This window comes from Ictalurus punctatus, chromosome 22 (genome assembly GCF_001660625.3).
Source record: "Ictalurus punctatus breed USDA103 chromosome 22, Coco_2.0, whole genome shotgun sequence".
Lineage (NCBI taxonomy): Eukaryota > Metazoa > Chordata > Actinopteri > Siluriformes > Ictaluridae > Ictalurus > Ictalurus punctatus.
The window spans coordinates 2,698,145-2,723,678 of NC_030437.2; the positions used below are offsets into that span (position 1 = coordinate 2,698,145).

At 41.9% G+C, this 25,534-nt stretch overlaps 2 protein-coding genes across 3 annotated transcripts in view; one reads left to right on the forward strand and one right to left on the reverse strand.

Annotated features, from left to right (window-relative positions):
- The window catches only part of LOC108255411 (zinc metalloproteinase-disintegrin-like crotastatin), a 109,825-nt gene that overhangs the window by 17,092 nt on the left and 67,199 nt on the right, over positions 1-25,534 (reverse strand). The gene's annotated exons all lie outside the window — the stretch shown is intronic.
- On the forward strand, positions 15,752-16,706 carry tcima (transcriptional and immune response regulator a). Its single transcript, XM_017452540.3, has one exon. The coding sequence runs from the start codon at positions 15,884-15,886 to the stop codon at positions 16,184-16,186; it is 303 nt and encodes a 100-aa protein (XP_017308029.1). The 5' UTR covers positions 15,752-15,883; the 3' UTR covers positions 16,187-16,706.

The window sequence follows — 25,534 nt, forward strand, 5'->3', positions numbered from 1 at the left end:
AATGAAGATAGAAAAGTGCAATATGCATACATACAAGCTGTCCAACTATTCCCAAAATGTTGTAGAAGGTGTTGTGATCACGTTGACCAATCACAAGCCTTTCCAATTATAACGAAGCTCTAATCTACAATGGTAATACATTTGATACAAGTTGTTCACCGTGAGAGGACACTGCAAGCATTTCCTCCAGCACTTTAAACAAAAAATAGGCTTTTCGTTGCCCAAAATTCCGGGTCTAATGTGCTTTTCTTGAGAAGATAAACAGAATTATGGTTGCTTCTCTAAGAAATGTGATGTTGCCTTCAGATCTGGATAAAACAAGGGGAATATGGAGGTTTGGTTAAGTAGGGAAACGATAAACGGGCAGTATTTAAGGCTGAATGGGCTGGAGGTTGAGCAGTAAAGGTCTTTATATATATATATATATATATATATATATATATATATATATATATATATATATATATACACACACATAGCTCAAGGTTCCAGATGGCTTGGCTTGCATGGGGACACGCAGGAAAAAAATGTAGTGGTGAAATATATCAGCTTCACACGTGTAAACTTAATCGTGTTGTGCATTATTTTTTTTTTGCATTGTATTTTGGTGACACTTTGAATCCCACCACTTCCTGATTGATGTCTGAGAGGAAGAAGTGCGAAACGTTGTTTGATGGTTATCTAAAATCCAATTCTCATTCCCTGTTTGAAATTATAACACTTTGGAGTCTTATGGAGTATCTTCTATCTTTTGTAAGCATCTTTGTGCCATTCCACCGATTGGCATATGGTTTTTGGAGCACTTTGGAGAATTTCCCAGGTGAAAGACAAAAACCTACACTTAAACCAACAGCAGGCTTATAGTTAGCCTTAAAAAAATCTCTTTATCCCCAAAGGTAAAAAACAAAACAAAACAAAACATGCATTTAAACGATTTCATTCTTTCTCCAATGAAATCCAGACTGACTGAAACATGCCTCAGATTCTCAGATATCATGAGATCCCTGTTCTTGGCTGGAAACTTGCTTGGTTTTCTGCTGTCGTAGCTCATCTGCCTCAATGTTTTATGTATTTCAGAGACCGTAGCCCTCACATCAGCTCAAACCAGTCTATCCATTCTCCTCTGACCTCTCTCATCAACAAGGTGTTTCTGAAACCTGACTTTCAGCAGCACACACACTCCTTTGTTCTGATCGTATCTGATGAAGAATTGACCCGAGTCATGATACGTGCTGTCTGTCTGCACTGGTATCTCACTTGCAACATAAGCGTGTATCTGTCTCACAGTTAAGCATATGCCTCAGGTGGGCCTTTGACAGGTAAATGCCATGAATTTTCTTCTTGGTGTACGTGCCGGTGGTTGTAAGCACCTCTTAAGTTAGCACTTTTTGCTAAAGGCACATTTTGAAGTTCACAGCAGCTTTTTTTTTTTTTTTTGTAGAATTACTCCTTGATTTATTTGAGATCGGTTTGGGCACGGCTCGCCCCTTCCTGATTGAGAAACAGGCTCTGTGGCTTTTTCACTTTCAAACAAGCCACAAATTGTTCGGGTCTCCAGCACGTACACGCGGCCATATTTTAAAAATCGCATAGCTGACTAATGTGATAGTGAAAGCGGTTAAAATGAACCAGATCGTGTAAGGTCTTGTGAATATAATTATCTGCACACCATAGAGGAGGCGACCTTCTGGAACCATGCCATGCTTCAGTCAGTGAGGCTGAAAAACAATTATACCAGGGGTGTGCTACTCATTTTGTCAACAAGAGGGCGCTCTATTCCTAATCTCTCATCCTTCAGTCTTTGAACTGTGGTCCAGATGTAAATCCAGGTCTTTTTGGATGCATTCATATTCATCTTCATTACCTTCATATATATTGGCACCCTTTCTAAAATAAACAAATAAGCAAACTAATATATAAAAATAACAATAGAACAGTCTGTAGTTTAATATCAATTAATCCTGGAGACATTTTTAGAATATCTTCGACCCTCTATGTAGAACATTTCAAGCTTGTTATACTTGTGCACGTGGACATCTTTAAATAAGTGCATGCTTCCCGGGTTAACCTCCTGGCAGAGGCAATGTGATTAGCAGAATTTGGGCCTGGAGGCCTTCAAACTTTGAGTTTCAGTCCAATTATATGCACACATTTCACTACATGAGACCAGATCTACTGTATTCTTTTCTGTGGTCCAGAAATTCCAAAAATATTGGGACTCTTGATGAAAATACAAGTATAAAAATGTGTTACAGTGTGTCTATCATAAAAACTTATATCGAAATGTCTGATCATGCTTTTTTATTTTTCCCATCAGTTACAACGAATAGCGTCAGATCTGGATAAAGTGTACGGCGTGTTAAAAGCATATGAAATATGTACCATAGGAATACCAGTGCGGTCTCATGAGCTGTATAAATCACACCATTTTTTTCGTGTGTGTGTACAGACGATGAAGTAATGTGGTTCTAACAAAATCTGAAAACCCAACGAGACCCTTTGATGTCAACAATTTAATCAGCTTTTCTATATTTTATGAAGTTCTCCGATGTTGATCTCATCTTTTATTGGACCGTTGCTGCAAACAAGCTCGGATAAAATAAAAAAATGAAAAGGATGATGTCATTGCCATTTTGGGTTAATGTCAATAAAGCACTCAAATTATACCGTGTAAGCTGTTTTGGGTAACGCTCTTTCAAGGCAGGCCTGTGATGGTAATCAGCATGTAGACAACAGACTTCAGACACGAAGAAAGGCGTAAATTCATTGTGACAAACCAGTGTCTGGTTTTGTCAGAGCTGCTGTTATGGGAAATTATTCGACACCTTCTGACCTGATCATAATCCACAATTCAACAGGGCTACGGTGTACATAATAAGGACACCATAAACAAAAATAAGGAGCACAGTAGCTATTTTTAATATTAATTTAGTATACTTGCAACACATTATTTATGTTTATTCATATTCACCATATTTAACCGCAACCCCATTATCTATGTATGTATTTATATATATATATATATACATGAAATATGAAATTCTGCAGTTGACCTTTTTGTGATGCAAAACATCAATAATAATAATAATAATCAAAGATATGCAAAACATGCAAGCATCAACTCTCAGACAGAAACCACGCATCAGGAAGTCAAAAGCAGCCCGCCGACTGGGAAACACAGTAATAATACAACGTAAAAAGACAGTTTTCTTCGGTTCCATCTGCAAGTGCCATATTGCACTCATTGGCCGCACATGAAGCGTAAAATCCAGGCCGAATTATACAGGTCCAATTAAGTTAATCCGTGCGTATTTGCACATCTGCAGTGGGATTTCTCCGGTTGAGTGTGTAGTGCTTTGTGTGTGTGTGTGTTTTCTCTAATCAGCTTGAGAGGCTGTGAAAGCATTAACACTCTGACATGTGTGTGTTTCTCTAACTGTACTGCTGAGCTCGCCCTCTGATCCTCTTTTGCTCATTGTCTAAAGCCGCGCGTGTGTGTGTGTGTGTGTGTACTGCCGACTTTGCTCCCTGACCCTCTTTCCTTGTTGTCTGATGAAATTCCAAGGACCTCTGCGGCGTGTTAATTCATCTGCAAGATCAGTTCCTCTTGTTGCACCAGCCGGTTCCAACCAGTCGTGAGGTTAACAAGGTTCATGCTTGTGCACTCAGCAGCCCCACACATACACACACCCACACAGAATGCTATCCATTCTATCCGTTCTTCATAAAGAGGATCTCTGGTGTGTTGGCCAGAAAACATGTTTATTAAATAATGCATTCTACTGTTTGGTTCAGGTTTAGGAAACACACACGGGATGTAATGGTGAATCCATTAATACATTAATCAGACTGAGCATATAATGTTTTCTAAACACATACAGATACAGGTTTTTATTTTCATGTGGGCATGCAGTCAGATATGAAGCACATTGGATAAGAATTCATTCACGGCATTCATTCGTTCATCCTTAGTAACTGCCTGCTCAGGGTCGTGGTGGATTAATTTTGTTTGGTAAACAGAAAAGAAAAAAAAAAAAAAGAAAAGTGTTCGCCCTCTCGTCGAATCGAATCCTGATGATGCCATAGCCATTCGCGGCTAGGATTTTGAGCCAAGAGAACAAAATTGGCTGTGTCAGGGTTGGAGGGATGCCATACTCTATCACCATCCTCAATAGCCAATCCTGGGCCGTCCACGAGCTCATATATGCGTGTAAGAGGGCAGAATGTGCTTTCCTCCAAGTGCCTCACACTGCCCTTTGATGAAACAGCTTGAAAAAATATGCAGCAGGACATGTCTCAGAGGAAGCACTTCACCGCCCACGGCTGGTGGCAGTCATACGATGAGGAGGGTGGGACTACTTGATGACCAAATTGGGGAGACAAATGGGAAACAACAGGCTAATCGAGTACATTAGTACATATAAAACTGACAAAAACAGGAATTTTATTCTAACAGTATATCTACTACCTCAGTATTGATATCAGTTGACTTAGGGCCACATCTGTTTTTCAATCCTAAGGCAAATTTGCAAGGCAGAACCCTATTGTACATTGTTTGTGCAGCGTGCACAATGGCAGACAAAGTGAGCCGCTTCAGTTCAGAGGTGTCAGGTTTCGTATTGTCCGTTGACATTGGCCCTACAGACGACTAAGGCAAGTCAATCACATACTCTATTATCGTGGGCCTAAAAGACCGAGTGAGTGTTCATCATGTGTGTTGTGTTCGTCGAAGACTGTTGGCAGGCAGTTGCACGCCTGACCTTGGTCCCCAGCCAGGACGCACAATAGCACCGCTGGCTCCAGACTCTGTCTCTGTCTCTCTAGAAAGTGATAGAGGATGATGGTCCGGGAAGTGGGGAGAGAAATCCAAACAATAGATCTTCCAGACCTTGGGGAGGTGAGCACTGGGACAAGGGAGGAAACCGTTAGAAAAGGCAAGACATCTTTATGGCACTTCCTGCCATTTTTCATCAAACGAGCATCTACTTATAAGAAACAGTCACTCAAATTATGAAGAAAAAAAAAAAGCCTATTTGGCAGTGATCTTCCTGTTAGCTAACTATTAACTACATCATCTACTTTGGATAGCAGGAAGAGATCACTGACCTAGAGCAGGGTGTCTCCCCAAACACACAACACAGATGTCACGCTATGTCTCCTGCTGTGCTCCACCAGAGCTAAAAACTGCACTCTCCTAAACCAAATATATATTAATAGTTACAAATTAACGTCATATGATAAGTAAGGAATAAAATCACTCGAGAACTTGCTGTTATTGGAAATTGATCAGTGATAAAGCGGAGTTTCTGTTCATTCCTCTTATTACCAACACTAACCGCTTTTTTAAAACATCTGTTTATAGTGGCATTTTCTGTTAAAGCAGGTTAGTTCCTGTTAAAGCTGAAAAATACACTTCTTGTAGCTTAAAGGACATAAACTGAGAAACCGTCAAACTCCTCCACCCTGAAGAATTCCCGTGTCGGAAAACTTCCCGGCATTTACAGAGAGCTGATACTGGAGACTCCTTCCATAAACGCTGCATAAACGTCTCTATACAGAAAACTATTTGTTAAACAAACAAACAAACAAACAAACACACATTTGTTTTTAAGAATTGCGTTTGTCCACTATGCAAGTTCCTCTGCACGTTGTTCCTATAGAAACAACAACAACAACGACAACAATAGTATTTGACCGAGTCCATTGGTCAGAAACCTGACCAATCAGAATCGAGAACCCAAAAAAAGCACCGTGGAATAAATAACTGTAACAAGACAATATTAAATCCACGCAGTTTTCCTAAACTGTCCTTATCAAACCAATAACATTCTTCCCTTTACAAAATAGGTTTATATCGTAAAACGTAATCTATATAATTATTCGAAACACATTCTCTATAGTTATAATACAATGCAAATCATTGGCGGCGTATTAATGATGTGATAAACAATGCATTTACGGTTACGCATGCAAAACCCATGAGCATCAACGTGCAGGAAAAAACGGACGACGTGGCAAACTGGACAATCCACTTTATTGTTTGTTTAGCAATAAATCACGCTCGACTTTCGGGACGGTACGGTAGCTACGGCGGCGGCCATTTTAGGACCTCGTATATTTATTTGTACATTTTATTTTATAAGCTGCACTATATTTTGAAGAAACAGGACGGCGGTTCCTCCAGCGTCAGCGCTCGTCTTGTCCAGAGCAGATGCAGATCGCAGCAGTCTATGCGATCGAACACTGCTATGGCTACTGGGAAAACACGGCGTCCTGACCCTGAAAAGTGAGGGAACCGTATACAGGTCGCAGTTTTGTGTTTACAAAACAGCAACTGGCCTGAAGCAGTAAAGGTAAACATAGACAGTAATACTACAGTGATTCCCTAAGCTTTGCTGACTCAGCTTACAATCTTATTGCCACAACACTGTGTGTGTGTGTGTGTGTGTGTGTGCGTGTGTGTGTGTGCGTGTGTGTGTGTGTGTGTGTGCGTGTGTGCGCATCCAGCAGTATAATTATGCATACTCTATAATTGCATTGCAATTTTATTTGCTTCAAGCTCATTCAGGTTCATAAAATGACCTCATAAAATCTCAAACGTTCTGCGTTCTCATGACTGCGTGTTATTGTTTTTTTTTTTTTTGTCTGTGTGTGTGTGTGTGTGTGTTATAATGACCGAAAGACAGTGTCTTGCTGCTGCAGCTGGTTCAAACTGGTTTATCTGCAACTCTGTGCCCAGAGTGGGCACATAGTAATGTGCCACCTGATCCGCACACACATGGGCCTTTTTGGTCACAATGATCGTGTGTGTGTGTGCGCACTATGGTAATACAACCTCTCACTCATGACCAGGAGTCCTCAGTTACACCGGTAACTCCGGCGTTGTTGTTGGCTCTCCAGCCATCTGTCTGACGGTAATACTCCCTCTGAAAAGAGGATTAGTTTTTTTCTCTCAAGATCAACATTCGTGACAGTGGCCAAAAACAAAGCAAACGTCGTACCCCTTTAGGATGACATCACAAGCAATTCCTGTTTACCCAGCATCTTGTTTTGGTCATTGCATGACTGACTGTTACCAATCCCCCTAATCCTCGCTTTCTAAACAGCGGCTCCGGTAAACCATGAGGCATCGTGCTGGTATTTTCACTGCGTTTTCATCAACAGCCATTTCAAAAGCAGCAGTGCCACACAGTACCACAGAGTTCAGTGAACATGCAGAACGGTGCCCAGAGGCACTACGCTTCCTGAAAGACCACACCTCTTACCGGAAACTTCCTTCTAAAAAAATTAAATATATATATATCCAGCTGCCAAAAACCCAGGTCAAATAGGTCAAACTGGTAGACGGTCTTTGGCAGCTGGTAATTTCAGGTAGGAAGTAAGGACGTAATTCAATACCTCGATCTGTATTTGTTTAGTGAACCAGATATCAACATCTTAAAGCGGCTTAAACTGCTATTAAATATGAAACCTGTGATTATGGAAAACACTGGAAAACCCCAGAGGTTGACAAATCAGCAGTGAAGAATGGTGTGTGAATTCTACCTCTGAAAGTTCATAACTGGGCTCAATTAGAGATGTGTGCGAGACTTTGTAAAAAAAAAAAAGAAAAAAAAAAGAAAAGAATAATAAAAAAAAAAAAAAAAAAAGAAAAGAATAAAAAAAAAAATTAATATATATATATATATATATATATATATATATATATATATATATATATATATATATATATATATATATATATATATATATACACTCATACAGTATCTCACAAAAGTGAGTACACCCCTCACATTTGTGTAAATATTAGATTAAAACTTTTCATGTGACGACACTGAAGAAATGACACTTTGCTACAATGTAAAGTAGTGAGTGTACAGCTTGTGTAACAGTGTAAATTTGCTGTTCCCTCAATATAACTCAACACACAGCCATTAATGTCTAAACCGCTGGCAACAAAAGTGAGTACACCCCTAAGTCAAAATGTCCAAACTGGGCCCAATTAGCCATTTTCCCTCCCCGGTGTCATGTGACTTGTTAGTGTTACAAGGTCTCAGGTGTGAATGGGGAGCAGGTGTGTTAAATTTGGTGTCATCGCTCTCACACTCCCTCATACTGGACACTGGAAGTTCAACATGGCACCTCATGGCAAAGAACTCTCTGAGGATCTGAAAAAAAGAATTGTTGCTCTACATAAAGATGGCCTAGGCTATAAGAAGACTGCCAAGACCCTGACACTGAGCTGCAGCACGGTGGCCAAGACCATACAGCGGTTTAACAGGACAGGTTCCACTCAGAACAGGCCTCGCCATGGTCGACCAAAGAAGCTGAGTGCACGCGCTCAGCGTCAAAGCCAGAGGTTGTTTTTGGGAAATAGACGTATGAGTGCTGCCAGCATTGCTGCAGAGGTTGAATGGGTGGGGGGGTCGGCCTGTCAGTGCTCAGACCATACGCCGCACACTGCATCAAACTGGTCTGCATGGCTGTTGTCCCAGAAGGAAGCCTCTTCTAAAGATGATGCACAAGAAAGCCCATAAACAGTTTGCTGAAGACAAGCAGACTAAGGACATGGAATACTGGAACCACGTCCTGTGGTCTGATGAGACCAAGATAAACTTATTTGGTTCAGATGGTGTCAAACGTGTGTGGGGCAACCAGGTGAGGAGTACAAAGACAAGTGTGTCTTGCCTACAGTCAAGCATGGTGGTGGGAGTGTCATGGTCTGGGGCTGCATGAGTGCTGCCAGCACTGGGGAGCATTGAGGGAACCATGACTGCCAACATGTACTGTGACATACTGAAGCAGAGCATGATCCGTATGCAGTATTCCAGCATGATAACGACCCCAAACACACCTCCAAGATGACCACTGCCTTGCTAAAGAAGCTGAGGGTGAAGGTGATGGACTGGCCAAGCATGTCTCCAGACCTAAACCCTATTGAGCATCTGTGGGGCATCCTCAAATGGAAGGTGGAGGAGCACAAGGTCTCTAACATCCACCAGCTCTGTGATGTCGTCAACGAGGAGTGGAAGAGGACTCCAGTGGCAACCTGTGAAGCTCTGGTGAACTCCATGCCCAAGAGGGTTAAGGCAGCGCTGGAAAATAATGGTGGCCACACAAAATATTGACACTTTGGGCCCAATTTAGACATTTTCACTTAGGGGTGTACTCACTTTTGTGAGATACTGTATATATCCTGCCTGTGCAGTTATTATTTTTGCATATATATTTTCGAACAAGTTCAGTTTGCTCAATTTCTATAACTAGTAGCCTAATTCAAACCACTACCCTGATGAATGAATGAATGAATGCTGAATGAATGAATGCTGTATATGAAAAACAAACAAATAAAAAAAAAAGTATTATATACAGTGCCCTCCAAAAGTATTGGAACAGTAAGGCCAATTCTATTGTTTTCACTACACCTCGAAGACATTTGGGTTTGAGACCAAAAGATGGCTTAGAAAATGGCACCTTTTGGTTGAACCCACCCATCCCCCCCAAGTAATCAAAAATATTGGAACATTCATTATAGTTCTGAATGTCTACTCTTGCTGATCATGATCCAATACATACAAGCTTATCAGTCAAGAATGGTGGAGGTAGTGTCATGGCTTGGGCATGCATGGCTGCTTCTGGAACAGGCTCACGAATCTTTATTGATGATGTAACTCCTGATTGTAGCAGCATTATGAATTCAGAAGTCTATGGAAACAAGCTACAGAGAAATGTATTACAAATATTAAGTAGTACTTATTATAAGTAGTTCCTATACTTTTGCTCAGCCTAAAAATTGGGTGGTCTGACACCAAAAGTGCCATGTTTTAAGTTGTTTAACAGGTCATACCAAATTTGGTCAGGATGACATCAACATATCCATGATTATTTTTTTAGCTTTGCTTTATCAACTGGTGTCACCATGGCAACGCAACGAATCGACATTTCACGGCATGCAAAACAGGAAGTGAGGCATAAATCCACCGCACATTGTTTATGCAAAGTGTTAGATTCCTGTGCCACTTAAATGTGCCAACACTAACACATTTTTATTATCTCTAGGAGTTCACGTTTTGCAGAGTTAAACCTTTTAGTCCTTGATTTGAGACCAGAATGAGACTAGTCCTAAATCATGCGAGTCTACAGATGCTTTGTTGACTAAAAAGTGCTTATGTTGTGCAAGTCAGCTATGCCTCCTGGAATGGGGCTGTAATTAGGTCAGCTGCCTCATATTTTCCTGCAAAAGAACAACTTTTTAGCCAGCATTTTCGAATCTACTCACAAACACATAGTGACGAGCTGTGGGGATTATTTTTGGGCTTGGATTGCTTCACTTTTTCCAATTGGCACATTTTGTAAAGGCTTGTTTTTTTTTTTAGAAAAGTTTGGTTTTTTTTTTTTTTAAATTCTGGCATTTCACAAGCCATGTTTCTTCAGAACTAATCAGGACTGCTAGGGTCGAGGAGTTTAGAGTCAAGCCTCAGACCTTTCAGAAAGGTCTCGAGCTACAGAAAAGTGTATAGAGGGTGTCAGAAAATGGCATCAAATGATATGCAAATTAGTAAGCTATTCTTTCATACTACTATGTTACTTATTACTCTACAACAGCAGAAGAGCACATCAGGTTCCACTCCTGTCAATCAAGAATTTAAGGAACTGAAATCTACAGTAGGCACAGACGTTCTGTTATTCATTTTCTGCTTATCATGGTTGCAAAGATTGGTTATTTGGAATTCCATAGACTTCTCGTCAGTTTGAGTCATTCTTCTCTCTAACTGCAGAACCCACCACTCTACCCCTCCCCCAAACACACACTTGCTTTATATACATTTTGAGTGTATACTTTATATACATGTCTCAGCGACTCACCGGAAGCATCATGTTGGAATGCAACTCTTGTGGGTGTGCAGTTATAGGAAAGGTAATGAGTGATGAAGCAGAGTTACTGTTACCACCCTAAGTAGTTTATTTCCCATAACAGCTTCGGGAGTGTTTTTTATGCCTGTTATAACACAGCAATATCCAGAGAAAATTCCAGAGAAACACACACACACCTGGGTGACTAGGAACAAGAAATTGTCCAACTTTGACGTCCAATAATTGCCGAGTTCCAGTAAACTAGGGGTGCCAATAATTGTTGCACACCTATATTTTTAAAAAATCCAAAACATTTTGTTTGGAAAAACCCGTGTTGTGCTTGAAATTGTTTGCCATCCATGAGAGCTGAGTATTTTTGTGTTTTTTTTTTTTAATGATTAAATGATTAAATGGTTAAACAATAGACAGTTTTTCACAGCTTTGTTTGCTCATATTTACCAAGGGTGATGTATAATATTAGTGGAGGGCGCTGTACGTAGTGAGGATGTGTGTGTAGCATGCGATCACTGTGTTCAGCACCAATACCATTAGGTTCACCTCGGATGAATCATCACAAGTGGAAATTGCCAGGCCAAAGGTTTCTCATATTATGTTGCTGAAGTCCCATATTTTATCATATAGGTCTGAGGATATTGTAGTAATAGGCTAGATATCTTTATACATGCACAAAGTCCAAGGATGTCATGCGTGTCATACTAACCACATTATCGTCAACTCGTCGGATTTAGGGGACGATACGGTCACAAATGGACTGCTTCCATTTCTTCTTAATAGCAAGACTTCAAAATAAGGGAGTCTCCATATTCTCTTCTCTCTGTGTGATTTCTGTAGGGTTCGAGTTTGCTCCAAGAACAGCATCATGCTGGCAGCCATCTTAGTCCATCCTGTAAGCGGCGAGTCTCTGATTTGCTTCGGCGGGACGTTTCTGTAATAATAACCTAAAGCGTTGTTATGAGGAGAACGTGACCGTGGAGGGTTTTAACCCAAACTCTCTTTCAGCAAAAATGATTAAATGCACTGTTTCTAATAGGCTACGTTTCTATAGCAACAATGTAAACAGGGACAATGCTTAAACAGGTTAAAAAATAATAATAATAATTTAAAAAATAATAATAAAGTGTGTAATTGTTGATATGGTGAGATTTTCTGGAAAATGTTTAGGGAAGGAATCTCCAGTGTGATAGTTAAGGTGTAACTGTAAAGGTGCAGACAAGACAAAGTCCTCAGGACTGAGGGCCTTGCTCCTTCTGGTTTCTTCCATAACAGTACAATGGGCGTCTTGTTCATATGAAGAAAGAGAGAGCGTTTCAGGCACTCTCTCTCTCTCTCTCTGTCTCTCTCTCTCTCTCTCTCTCTCCTTTTCTCATAGACTGCAATAACAGCCATGATTCTTGGAATTCTTTCTTAGCAAAACTTCAATTTGTTTTATTTACACGGACACTGAGACGCTTTAACTCAATTTAGTGTAATCCTTCATGAAGTCCCAAGGACTCTTTTATCATAAACTGTCATGATTGCAGCAATTCTATTGAATAACATCACTAAGTTATTCTGTTCGGGGGTTTGGACACCGTGTAACATCATATCCTCCACCGCAGCGGATCATCTGATCCCGCCGACCATCAGAAACCAATTTGCCGAGCAAGTCGTGTGTGTAGAGGGTACAACCAGATCGTTGTCTCACTCACTACAGCGTGATGTGGTCGATGCTATTCTGGGGACATTAACTGTCGAAACATCTGGAGGAATGAAGGCTGAAAACCAGAGCGACTCCTCTGTACATATGGTGCAAGAGACATGAAGTCATAGAGTCAGAAGTTAAAAGAACAGCAACTCCAACGGCTGAAGCGTTTAACCAGATTAAACGGATGACGCGAATGGGATTAGCGTCAAGCTCAAACACCTCAGGCTGTGATGTACGACGTAGACACGGTGAGTCAGGTTCATTTAGTGATGCGCTTTCCTCACACAAGCACTTAAAACACATCCTTAAGAGAACTGCGATAAGCAAGGAGGGAAAACACGCCGTGACAGGAAAATCATCAACGTCATGGTGGTGTGATGACGTGGACTTACAACTTCAAAGTTGATTATTTTCCAAGAAATGCACATCCTGGAGAGGTTTATTCTTTTTTAAAACACAGCAATTTGCCAACACTAACAATTGTTCATGTATTTTTTTTTTCCCATCCCTTTATTAAATATAACTATATTATAGCACCTACTATAAACATTCCCTCAGCAGATTTTCTTTTGAATTTTATAAGACAAAAAAAAACAAAGAAATTTGTCATATTACCGAGAAATCACAAAGGCGTGTATTGCAAAGTGCTCACACAGGAGACTCCTTTCAGGAAATGTTACCACGAGTCCGATGTTACCTTCAGGGTGTTTTAGTAGTAGGATCTTGCTCTATACAACATGTTAAGTTCAACCAAGCAATGCAAAGAGATCACGCTGACCAATCAGAATCCAGAATTCAGCAGCGCATTTGCATACATTTCAGCAGCAAATGATCAGCGTACAGTACGCTGAGAAAAACTTGAGCGTCAGCGTTGTCATTTTTGCGTTTGTCTTTGTTCCTAATATAGGTTCCAAACAGTCTTGAAAAAAAGCACGAGTTACAGCTGTTCTTGTCTTGGCTTCATTTGTCTCGTGTTTTAAGGTCAGACTGTATGAAGCGCTCGATGTCTCCGCGCTGACGTGACCCTTGACCCCGGTTAAATTTAGTGGCTCCCATTGTTTTGATTAATAGAAGACAGTTTGGCTGGGCTTCACAAGGCGAGCGCCAACACTTCCTTCCGGCTGCTGGGGGACGACGGGGAACGAAGGAATTTAGGACAGATAGAAAAGTTAAACAATACAATTCCATACAGATTGGAATTTTTTTTTTGTTTCTTTCGTCAGACAATGGATGCCCAAGTGCCATGCATTCCAGATTCTTGCAACAGTGGCACTTTTTTCCCCCCTGTCGTCTGCCCCTGCAGCCGAGTGGCACATACACGGGTCGGGAATTTCTCTCATCTGACTAATGCTGTTTTTCTCACTCTGGATTCAGATGTTTAGATTGTGGTTGCTGAAACAGGACATGAGGAGGGGGTGAAAAAAAAAAAACATTTTAAAACAGAAACTATTATCCACGGCAAACCCCAGGGTATGAGCTGCTGAGAACGCCAACAACAAGCGCTGTTCATGTTCACGGGCTCGCTGTAAAGGAGCCACCCGCACCCTTATGTTCAGAAAAACCTGTTTATTATAGACGCATACAGGCAGGATCCGAGCAATTATTCTAAACAGCTGTTTTCCGTTTCAGATTAACTTGTGGGCGATATTTATAGCACACCCTCGTGGGAGAACATTTCTGTTATTTTCAGTATAACATTCAGCCTGACCTTTCACTAAGTTACATTTTTTAATGACAAAAAAAAAATTATATACTTATTTGTAGGAAAATATCTTTTGTTCAAAAAATTCTCTGCTCTCATGGATATCAAGCAATCGCAAACAACACTTGGTTAAATATGTGTGTGCGCAACAATTATTGGCACCCCTATGAATTCATATGAGAAAAATATATTTGAAGTATATTCCCATTACTAGGAACAGGAAATTGTTTAACCATGACCTCCTGTTTCACAGGGGTATACATATGAGGTAACACATAGGTCAAATTTCCCTTAGACATTCATAACAATGGGTAAGAGCAAGGAATACAGCTATGATGTGCGGCAAAAGGTTGTTGAGCTTCACAAAATGGGGCGTGGCTATAAGAAAATAGCACAAGCATTGAAAATGCCCATTTCCACCATCAGGGCAATAATTAAGAAGTTCCAGTCAACTGGAAATGTTATGAATCAACCAGGAATTGGTCATGTGTCTATATCGTCTCTACAAACTGAAGAGGACGGTTTGAGTGGCCAAAAGATCTCCAAGGATCACAGCTTGTGTCTTGGGGTCAGAAAGTTATAAATACAAACTCGAGCGTCTTCGGTGTGCAGACACTACTGGAACTTCAAATGGGATCGGGTTCTATGGTCAGATGAAACCAAAATAGAGCTTTTTGGTAATAAACACCAGAGGTGGTTTTGACACACAGAGAGGTAGCCATATGGAAAAGTTCCTCATGCCCACGGTTAAATATGGAGGTGGATCTTTAATGTTTTGGGGCTGTTTTTCTGCCAGAGGACCTGGACATTTTGTTAGGATACATGGCATCATGGACTCCATCAAATATCAACAGATATTAAATGAAAACCTGACTGCCTCTGCCAGAAAGCTTCAAATGGGCCATGGTTGGATCAACAACAACAATAATAATAATAATAATAATAATAATAATAATAATAGATTTGTTATTGACGGAAGCATTACAGTTAATTAAAGACTTGTAAATTGTAAATGTATTAAATATTTAAAATGTCCATCCATGAAATATTTCCAATTTTTATTATTGTTATAAAAGCACTAAACTTTGAGTGTCTGTTTATTAGATCACTCCACTGTCCATCACAGCGACACCAGCCAATCATCTGTAGGCTCATCTATGTGGAAGAGGGCAGACAGCGCTTTAATAGTTTCAATAGTCTTTATAGTTGACCCTTGGATCTGTGTGTATTCATAAAGGATTTTAAATCTATTTTTATATGAATTGTTTTAATATATTTTTAGGGTCATTCATTTTTTTTTTTACTGGTATTTATTTTATTTATGTATGCATTTGATTTTCTTTTGTTTTTTATTTATTTGTATTCATGCATTTATTTATTATTATGCTTTCTTTCTTTCTTTCTTTCTTTCTTTCTTTCTTTTTTAAGATTCTCCTCGCGGAGCAGGAGGCGTGGTTTCCGCGAGCCGGGTATAAGTAGCGCGAGTGCTGCAGTCTGCGCTTCACTCAGCCTCGAAGCGAGCACACTGAGCAAATCGAACAAATCTCGCGAGAACTGGCGAGAACACACAGAAAACCCGTCTTTCACAAAGCTCCGAAGACACACGGGGAAACACTGCAGAGATGGCGACCTACACGAGATCAGACAGCTGCCGGGTTTGTCCGTCTGCGCGCGCAAACCGCTTCGACACGGCGCGCCGCAAGCGCGCGGCCCCCAACATCTTCGAGCACGTGAGCGAGGATGCGCTCGCGCGGCTCTTCCGCAAAGCCGGCGACGCGAAGGCCGAGGAGCGCGTGCGGAGCATCTTCTCGTGCGCCAATGACCCGGACGAGACCGCGCGCGCCCTGATGGCGCTCAAGCAGCGCAAGAAGGACAAGTTCCTGCAGATCGCGCGCGCACTCCGCGGCCTGCTGAAGCTGCGCTGAGGACTCACTTCACGCGGCTCCGGTCGAGAAGAGTCGCAGACAGACGAGTGACAGCAGCTCGGGGGACGAGCGGTGTGAACCGACTCCGAGTCGACACTGCGCGCAGATGCTCAGGGACAACGTCCAGGCGCCAGAGAAAGACAGAGACGCTCACGTGCCGGCGGGGAAAGCCTCACAGGGCAGCGTGTGGCAAGCCAAAGGGTCCAGAAACGGCACAAATGGACGGTTAACCGGGGTGAAGTGCCAGTGGTGTGGTGAAGCACACAGACAAGCAGCAGCTCTGAGATGAAGCTCAGCTGCAATGCACATCCCAGAGGAACACATGATCAAACTTCTTATGAACTTTACAAAGACTTAGTGGACTCCATGAGCACTTACAAGCTCCTGTGTTGATGCACCTGCTTTTTAAAAGATATATATTACAATGCTGTGATAACTTTTTGGTCATGCATTTGCACACAATTTGTAATTTCCACAATAAATTATTAGCATTTTTTAAAAAAGAAAAAAAAAGTCATTGTTGTGATGTTTCTAATGCACTTCTATGGAGTTCCATCGTGTTTGTTTGCATTTGAGCTTGCTGTAGGTCGAAGGTCTGCTCCAGTGATTCGACACTTATGCTACAGTGTAATACAGTAAATAGTAAACAAATAGAGGTGGGGGGCCACCCAAAAAAGTCATATTATACACTCTTTTTTTCTTTTAGTAAGCCAAGAGCCCTTAATAATAGGCTACTTAATTAATAATGACCCTTTAAAAAACCCTTCTAATTAAATTGCTTCCTAGAGACACGCGTGCACATTTATTTATTTAGTAAGCAACTAAATTTTTACCAAAACAAAAAAATAAAATAAAATAAAATGTATAATTTCGCACGCCATGTGAATTAGGTTTATGCACAATTGTAATAGTGGAATATAAGGAGGTTAAGGTCTATCAAGGTGATTAGTCATGCGTGCTATAATACAGTAAATTAGAAGAAAAAAAAAAGTGGACTTCTATGCAGCAACCCTTTGAGAAAGAGTTCCACATAGAACCTTTATATTATATAATCCCAGTGTGCAAAGAATTATGAACGAACGATTATTAATGAACCCTTTAAGGGACACCCCCTGTAATATCAGGCATTACACATCTCCATCTTACATCAAACATAAGAACGTAATATATCTGACACATCTGCGTCAACATCTGGCAACGACGCCTCCCTGACGTGCATGGCTCTGGCGGAAAAGTCTTACTCAGCACTCGGATCTTGATCTCGACACACACCCACGCGTTCTGCATCAGTGAGTCTGACACAGTGAAACTTGCCCTGGATGACATCACCACCACCGCTAATGCACTGATGTCATCCTTCCCCCCACGGCTGACGCGCTTAGACGGATTTGCAATCGAGGCAGCTTTTTAAACTTATGTGCTTAAATTTTAAACCACAGCTCTACTGCGTTCTGGATCCTGACGAGTAACAAGGTGTCGATTTATATGTTTATTACGCGCGTGCCCGGACAGTAGTGCAGTTAGTTTTATATCAACGTGCCGGCGTTTCTATAGCAACGACTTGAGCGACTTGGGATTAAGCAAAGAAAAACCATGCAGCATGCTGGTACTGTACAAAGCACTGGCACTGGAGACTCCTTCCGTAAATGTTAATTAAACATTCAACAGATTAATATGAACTCAGTGTCTGAAATGAAATCAACACCTTCTGACCAATCGGATGTTTTGGAATCGTGGTAGGATCGATATTAACGTCAGCTAGCTCTCGCTTAACTCAGAAACACATCAGTAACCATTTCTAGATTGACGAAAAGAGGGACACGTCGAGCCTGTGTAGGTGTGTGATTAGTTTTTTAGTCGTCGGGATTCATTTCAGTGCCTCACACAGTCACGCCTATCTGCCTTGTTGAGATAAACGCTAACTAAACAGGATCTGGTTTCTCTCAGCAAGCAGGACTCTTCCCGGCGCTAACCGGTTCATCACTCAGGACCACTCACTGTGTAGATAAAAGCTTCATTAAATGATAACAGCGCCTGTGCTTATGAACTCATCATCTCGGGACTTCCTGCTAGGGTCAGGTGGAGAGCTAGCGGTTTGGATAGCATGTAGTGTTGAGTGTTGAGGTGTGCTCAGGTTTAGGGCTGGGTTTGGAGTAAGAGGCAGCGAGGGAAGGAGGAGGATTAACAGATAGCCACTAAGCTTATTTCTCTGTTAGTCAGTGGCTCGGCTGGCGCGAACCGGCTACGGGCAGTTTGGAGTACGTCATCTGACATCTGACATCCTGAATGCCACGTGTGGATCCAGCCTGAGCCGGGCAGAGACAGAAATTTACCTGATTTACCTCTCATAAATATTCATCAGGTGGAATGACCTGCAGTGTTCTCTCTCTCTCACTCTCTCTCGCCCTGTCAAACAAGCTCTAGTTCCTCTCCTCCTCCTCCTCCTCCTCCTCTACTGATCACTTTCTCTGTCCATTTTTCCTCTTAGTCACTTTCTTTTTCTCTTACTTGCACCCAAAAGTCTCCACACACCTCTCGAAGTGTGAGGAAATGACGTGCAAGAGACTCATTAATGGTCATTAAACAAAAATCTATTCAAAAAACTGTACAGAATATACACTCACCGCCCCACTTTAATAGGAACGCCTGTACTGTACACACGTTTAATGATCCAGTCACTTGTTCAGGAAGGCTACGAATGACTCTTTCCGTCTGCGGAATTTCATACATGGGCAGGCGTTCCTAATAAAGTGAACGGTGTGTGTGTGTGTGTATATATATTGCAGTATATCGAAGTGTGATCTTTTTGAGTAAAGGATGCTATGTTTGTTTTTATTTTTATGCACTGCGCATCTCTTCATTTCAGAGAATTCATTAACAGCTGCGTAATTTCCAAGGTTTTTAATCACTGCATATGGGTTTATGAACCCATAGCGCAGTGGTACACTCACACACACACACACACACACACACACACACACACACACACACACTTACATGCTAATGGAACACTAAAACACTAAAATAAACTAACAGTTGTTTCTTTAAGGAAACCTTTTTAGAGCTGGACTGGATAAATGTGGTAGACTGATACACTCAGCGTGTCATATCACTCCAACCTGTTTCCTGGCTTTCTCTGAGGTTAGTTTGGATGACTTTGAAGTTTTTCTGTGTGTGTGTGTGTGTCTAGTTGATGAAATGCCACTCCTTCAGTTCCAGCTCGAACTGGTTGGAGTGCGATAGAGGAAGTGATACAGACGCTGAACAAAGGAAAGGGGAACACACAGAGAGAGAGAGAGAGAGAGAGAGAGAGAGAGAGAGAGAGAGAGAGAGAGGGGGAGAGAGAGAGAGAGGGAGAGGGGGAGAGGGAGGGAGAGAGAGAGAGAGATAGAGAGAGACTCATTTTGTTTATTCAGTAGCTCGTAGCCTGGATACTGTTTTACACAAAGCTTGGCCGAAGCCGTCTGAAGAAATGTTGGCTTTCTGTGTGAGTCAGAGTTAAATGGAAGTGTGTTATTAGTGGGAGAAAAAGAAGGTAAACCATTGCAGCGCTGCAGATGTACGTCTCATTAAACAGTCCCCCAGCACTTCCTGTTTGTTGCTTAGAAACGTGTTTGTGTGTGGGGGTGCGTGGGACACCACCACACAGGCAGCAAGAAGGTCGAACTGACTTTCAGATGACATTCAGATAATAATTAAAATGCTGTAAATGTTTTGACGTTAAAGAATTGTAATAGATGATTCAGATGTTTGGACCCGACTGACTTTACTGGAACCGTGTACCTACCGTGCTGTGTATTAACGCGGAACTGTGAATCACGGCGTGAAACGTGTTGAATTATTCACAGTGTCGTTTCACATCAATCTTAAGTCTGGTTTCTGTTTAACTGCTAGTTTAGGTGCCAGATTCATGACGGGTTTAGGCCACTTCAGCCTGCACTGAACCCTGCTAGCTCACAAACTTAAACTGTGAACTTAATTAAGCAACCTGACTTAAAAAAAATCATAGCAGAACTCACGGAGACTGGATTCAGAAGAAGCAGGTTTATTCAGCAGTCAGCAAGACAGCAAAATGAACCCGGCTGGGCCCAGGGTTACACGCTTCACTCAAAAAGCGGAACATGCAACAAGAAACAATCGTTTACAATGTGTCTTATATACAATTAAAGCATCCATGTACCTTTAGGGCGTGCCCTTATGTTTAGCTCGCATATTTTTCTCTTATGTCTTTTCTGACGGGCCCTTGAGTTTTTTTCTAGTGTAACTTTTGCCTGCGTCTGCTCTTCCCGGTCAAGCGGACATCATTAACAACGTCATAGTAATAAAAAGCCAATATCTGTTTTCTTTATTATTTACTACACTTGGGAGGCCTCCTCTTATCCCTTACCAGCGTGAAGACCCCCCCCCCACCACCACCACCACCACCCCACCTTTCCCCCGCATCTCTCTCTCTTTCGCTGAACCATGGGTAAGTACGGCCTTTTCCTTATCCATCCTCCCGGCTGCGCTCTGTCCGGCCCTATGTATATTTTATGTGCATTTAAGTATTTTGATATCCCTGATTTCTAGAGGTACGATCCAAATCCATCAACCCTGGATCTTCATTTAAAAGGAAAACGGCGCCCTCCCAGACGGACTTCACCAGGCCCTTTCTCAAACTGCATAAAGTGGATTCTGGCATTCAGACATGTTTAACCGTACTGCCTTTCAAGAAAGAGAAAAGGGAGGCATCCACACAGACACGCATCGCTGTTCCCCCCCAAAGAGAGGAATTAACGCATCCACTCAAACATCTGTTTCGGTGCCATTCATGAAGAAAAGATATTCCTATGCGGCTGTCTAAACGTACTACAGAATGTCATATGGTACGCAAACTCCCCAGATCCCTACTGCTTCTAAGGCACCCAGGCTACCCAGATCCCCTGGGCCGTGAACAGGAAAACCATGCATCCCCCAAGATCTTACGTAAAACCCATGATTGTTAAAAAGTCATTCTTTTATGTCTTTTTATGAAACTACATGAAGTTTGCCAAACACTTTTTCTGTGTGCGTGCGAGTGTGTGTGGGCGTGTCTATTTTACATACGCACAAATTTTCTTATCTACCCCTGCAGGCTCACCTCGCTCGGGCCCTTTTGACACTTAGTTTTTCAGCTCTAGAAAAGGAGGGTTTATCTTTTTAGTTTCTCTATTTTCCATTTTCTTTAATCTGATATAATTTCCCAACACTGACGCACTTAACAGCCGCCATTTTGTTCACCTTACTCACGTTCCTGACGCAGCTGGCGGGCCTCTCTGCCTCAGCACAATGAGCAGAGACCGAGTTACGCCGAACGCCAGAAGCAACCGCGAGCCAAAGGACGCCAGTTTGAGGTCAGAGTTGGGTTAATGGCGGATGAGAAGGTCAGGCAGGAAAGACAAGAACGTCAGAAGGACAAGTGCGAGATGGTATGTTCTGACTGGTGGCCAGGTGCTGGGGGTTGGTATGTTCAAGGGCTTTCCTCAATGCGCCTCTGGGCATTTCCAAACTCGTGACAACTTCCTGAACACAGACAGCTGTCTGGATTCCCCCAGAAAGCCTTTTCATCAAACCAATCGGGAACGTTGTACAAATTCTTGTTACGTTACTCATTCTGCCACTACAGTGACAGGCCCACTGTTTGCTTTGGATGAATTGGTGCATTGTGTGTATGTGTGTATGTGTGTGTGTGTGTGTGTGTGTGTGTGTGTGTGGTGCGTCAGTTCCACACGCTGGAGTTGACCCCTGCTGTTGTCTTTACCCACAGTAAGGACACGCTGACGCATAATTGCATTCCCAAGCAACACATTTGCAAGATTTCAGCAATAACAGGCGTTGATGTGACAAACAAATGAACTTCCAATTGGGTTAAAAAGGTGACAGAATGAATCAAATAAAAAACAAAACAAAAAAAAAACACTTGAGGATCTTTAGGAAAATTGACTGATGCAACTTCCTGTTGTGGAATTGTCCAAATATTTCATAGGTGAGAAAAGCGCTGAGTGAAAGTTGTGGGAAGTGAAATGAACACGTCTAACCTAGAAGTGTGTTATGTTATGTAAGAGTCACACATTAAGGAAAAAAACAACAACAACAACAACAACAACAATATGATTCTGTATTTTAATGACTGGATTGGAAAGAAAAGTGTAGGAAATGCTGTAATGTGCTGTTTTACAAGTGCAGTAATGTATTTAAAAATAACAATAAAAGTTGTGTATCTGTAATATACACACAGTTTGTTTTGAAGGACAAATACCTCCTCAGTGGTCTTTATTTATTTATTAGAACTTTAATTGAAATTAAATTAAAGCGACGTCCTCTATTCCGTTAAGCGCTCTTCAATTCCGTTCGCCGGCCCGGTTATACTATTCAGCATCATCTCGTTTTCTTAAACCGCTATCTAATATCTTTCCCCACTCGAAGATGTTGTGTAACACGCGTACGACTCATGGTTCAGTGACGCAACACTGCTTTTTTTCTTTTCTTGTCAGCGCCTGTGGTGTCAGTCCCATCTGCAAACACTAATAAAAAAGTCATTAACACAGCCTTCCTCTGAATTCGCCTCACGGGACACTGTGGCGCCTGGTAACCTGCGTCTCTGTCCTCGCTGTGTGTGTGTGTGTGTGTGTGTGTGTAGGACTTGGAACTGCTTGTTCTTTGGACACCAGCCCCCAGTGGAGCATCCTGGCAGGCTCTCTTCTCGCTTTTTCTCGTCCTCCCGCCATTGTTTTCCCTCCGTCCGTTCTCCCATCTGTCCTCTCTCCCCGGCCGAGAGAAGCCGCTTCCTGTCCGGCCCAGGCTGGCAGACTCTCTGTCTCGCGCCGACTCCGGCGCTCATTGTTCTCCGCTCTTCTCCTCCCGTCTCGTCTCTCCTCGCCCCCTCTGTCCATCTCCACAGGTGCGGGACGGAGGAGGAAACGCTGCCCGGTGCAGCACAATGGACCGCGCCACCTCCTATTGAAGCATCTGATTCTCTCTGCGTTTATTTATTGCCTCGGGCGATTTGCCTGATTGTGTGCGAAAAAAATAGACGGGTTTGTAATAATGGCAACGGCTTGGCTTGCGATGAAGAGCTTGCGGTGATTGTTGTTGCAGCTGCCTAATTATGTATCACTGTGCATGCAGCTATAATTGTGGACACTGTTGAAGCCCCAGGCCAAAAGAAAAAAAAAGAAAAAAAGAAAGTGGGTTGGATTCCTACATTTTCACATTACCACTCATTGAATTATGTAATCTAAAAGTCTTAATAAATGACTCTACCACCACCACAAAATAATAATAATAATAATAATAATAATAATAATAATAATAAATAACTTCCACAATTCATAAAGCAGGCATGAAGAACAATTAAACCAACGTATTTGGGGAAAAAAGAATTGATTGATACCATCCTCGAACATCTGGCTTTGCATGTGGTGATATGATTTATTGTAGTATTATTACAGCAGCTTAAAAACATTAAGTGATTGGTGTTTTTTTTCTTTCTTTCTTTTAAAAACACAATGTATATTTGCTCAGCAGACTTTTGGACCCCGCTATCTTGCTCTGATGAATCATTCACAGCATGTGTCTGATGTAAAGGTTCTCGGTAACGGATGTTCTGGGAGCAGCAAGCTCGTTCCTGTGTTCACCCCGGACACGTCCACAGAGTCCAGGGTCAGCGTGAACCATGTTCGATTACAGCACGTGCTTAGCAAAATGATTCTAATGAACATGTAAGAACACTGAGGTCAGGCGTTGAATGTGGCGTAAATTAATGATCAGTAGGGTCCAAAAGACTGAGGACATTACCAAGGACAGTTATTTCAAAGACGAAGAAAAAAAAAAATTCACAGATCAAAGTTCTCTTTTATTCCAAAGGACCATATTGAAAAGTGAGACATCGGACACATCCTTATATGAAGCTGAAATGTCGGTTTTCCAAACAGTAACCGAATAATCTCGATCCAAACAGTAATATTGCTTTTACCGCAGCGCTCACTGCTTTATATCTAAAACGGTAGCGTTTCTATAGTAACAGCTCATTCACAGGGACTTCTCCTCATAAAAGGGGATTGATTCTCTTAAAAACACACGACATCCTTGAAATGGTGAAGTTTTCTGTCATTTTGTCTTATTAAATATGAGAGAGAGAGTGCGACAGAGAGAGAGAGCGAGAGAGAGAGACAGAGAGAGCAACAGAGAGAGAGAGAGACAGAGAAAGAGCGCCAGAGAGAGTGCCAGAGAGAGAGTGACAGAGAGAGAGAGAGAGAGAGAGAGAGAGAGAGAGAGAGAGAGAGAGAGAGAGGGAGACACACGGAGAGAGACAGAGAGAGAGAGACAGAGAGAGAGAGACAGAGAGAGAGAGACAGAGAGAGAGAGAGGGAGACACACGGAGAGAGACAGAGAGAGAGAGACAGACAGAGAGAGAGAGACAGAGAGAGAGAGACAGAGAGAGAGAGACAGGGAGAGAGTGCCAGAGAGAGAGCGACAGAGAGAGAGAGAGAGACAGAGAGAGAGAGACAGAGAGAGAGAGAGGGAGACACATGGAGAGAGACAGAGAGAGAGCGAAACACACAGAGAGAGAGCGACACACAGAGAGAGAGCGACAGAGAGAGAGAGAGAGACAGAGAGAGAGAGACAGAGAGAGAGAGAGGGAGACACATGGAGAGAGACAGAGAGAGAGCGAAACACACAGAGAGAGAGCGACACACAGAGAGAGAGACAGAGAGAGCGACAGAGAGAGAGAGACAGAGAGAGAATGGAGAGAACGACTGCTATAAGTGCTATAAAGTGATTCCAGGAACGAATTTGTTTAATGGACTGTTCCACATCATCCTATACACGTGCTTAAAAAGAAAGTGCAAGATATTCCTTAAATTTCTATACATTTGGAATTGCTGATGAATTGCTGTGGTACACCATGACCTCGTTGATCGTTTTTCCTCCAACAAGCACATCCGAGTGTTTCCTTTCTCGCATATTGTCTTAAGGAAATGACTTTCTACCGTCCCATCATCATTTCCAGCTTTCGCTCGCTACTGTACGGTTCAAGCTGACCGTCGCATCACCAGATAATGGTGAAGACAATGATCATTTCCACCAAACTAAATCCCAAAATTCCACTTCTCCATTCTGTTTGTCAAAAAATGTAAAAAAAACCCCCCAAAAAAACCAAAAAAAAACCTGAATAATTGCCCAGCAGTGGCAACATCTACAGTTGTAGTAGCTGTAGCATTTATGATATGATTTTTCACACATTGCTATGAAAACTAGCATCTGCCAGACTTCTGTTGTTGTTTCTTTTTTTTTTTTTTTTCCCCTCTCTGCCTGCTAAAATGTTCT

Coding starts and splice junctions, on each gene's coding strand:
- tcima (XM_017452540.3), top strand. CDS start 15,884: ATGGCGACCTACACGAGATCAGACAGCTGCCGGGTTTGTCCGTCTGCG.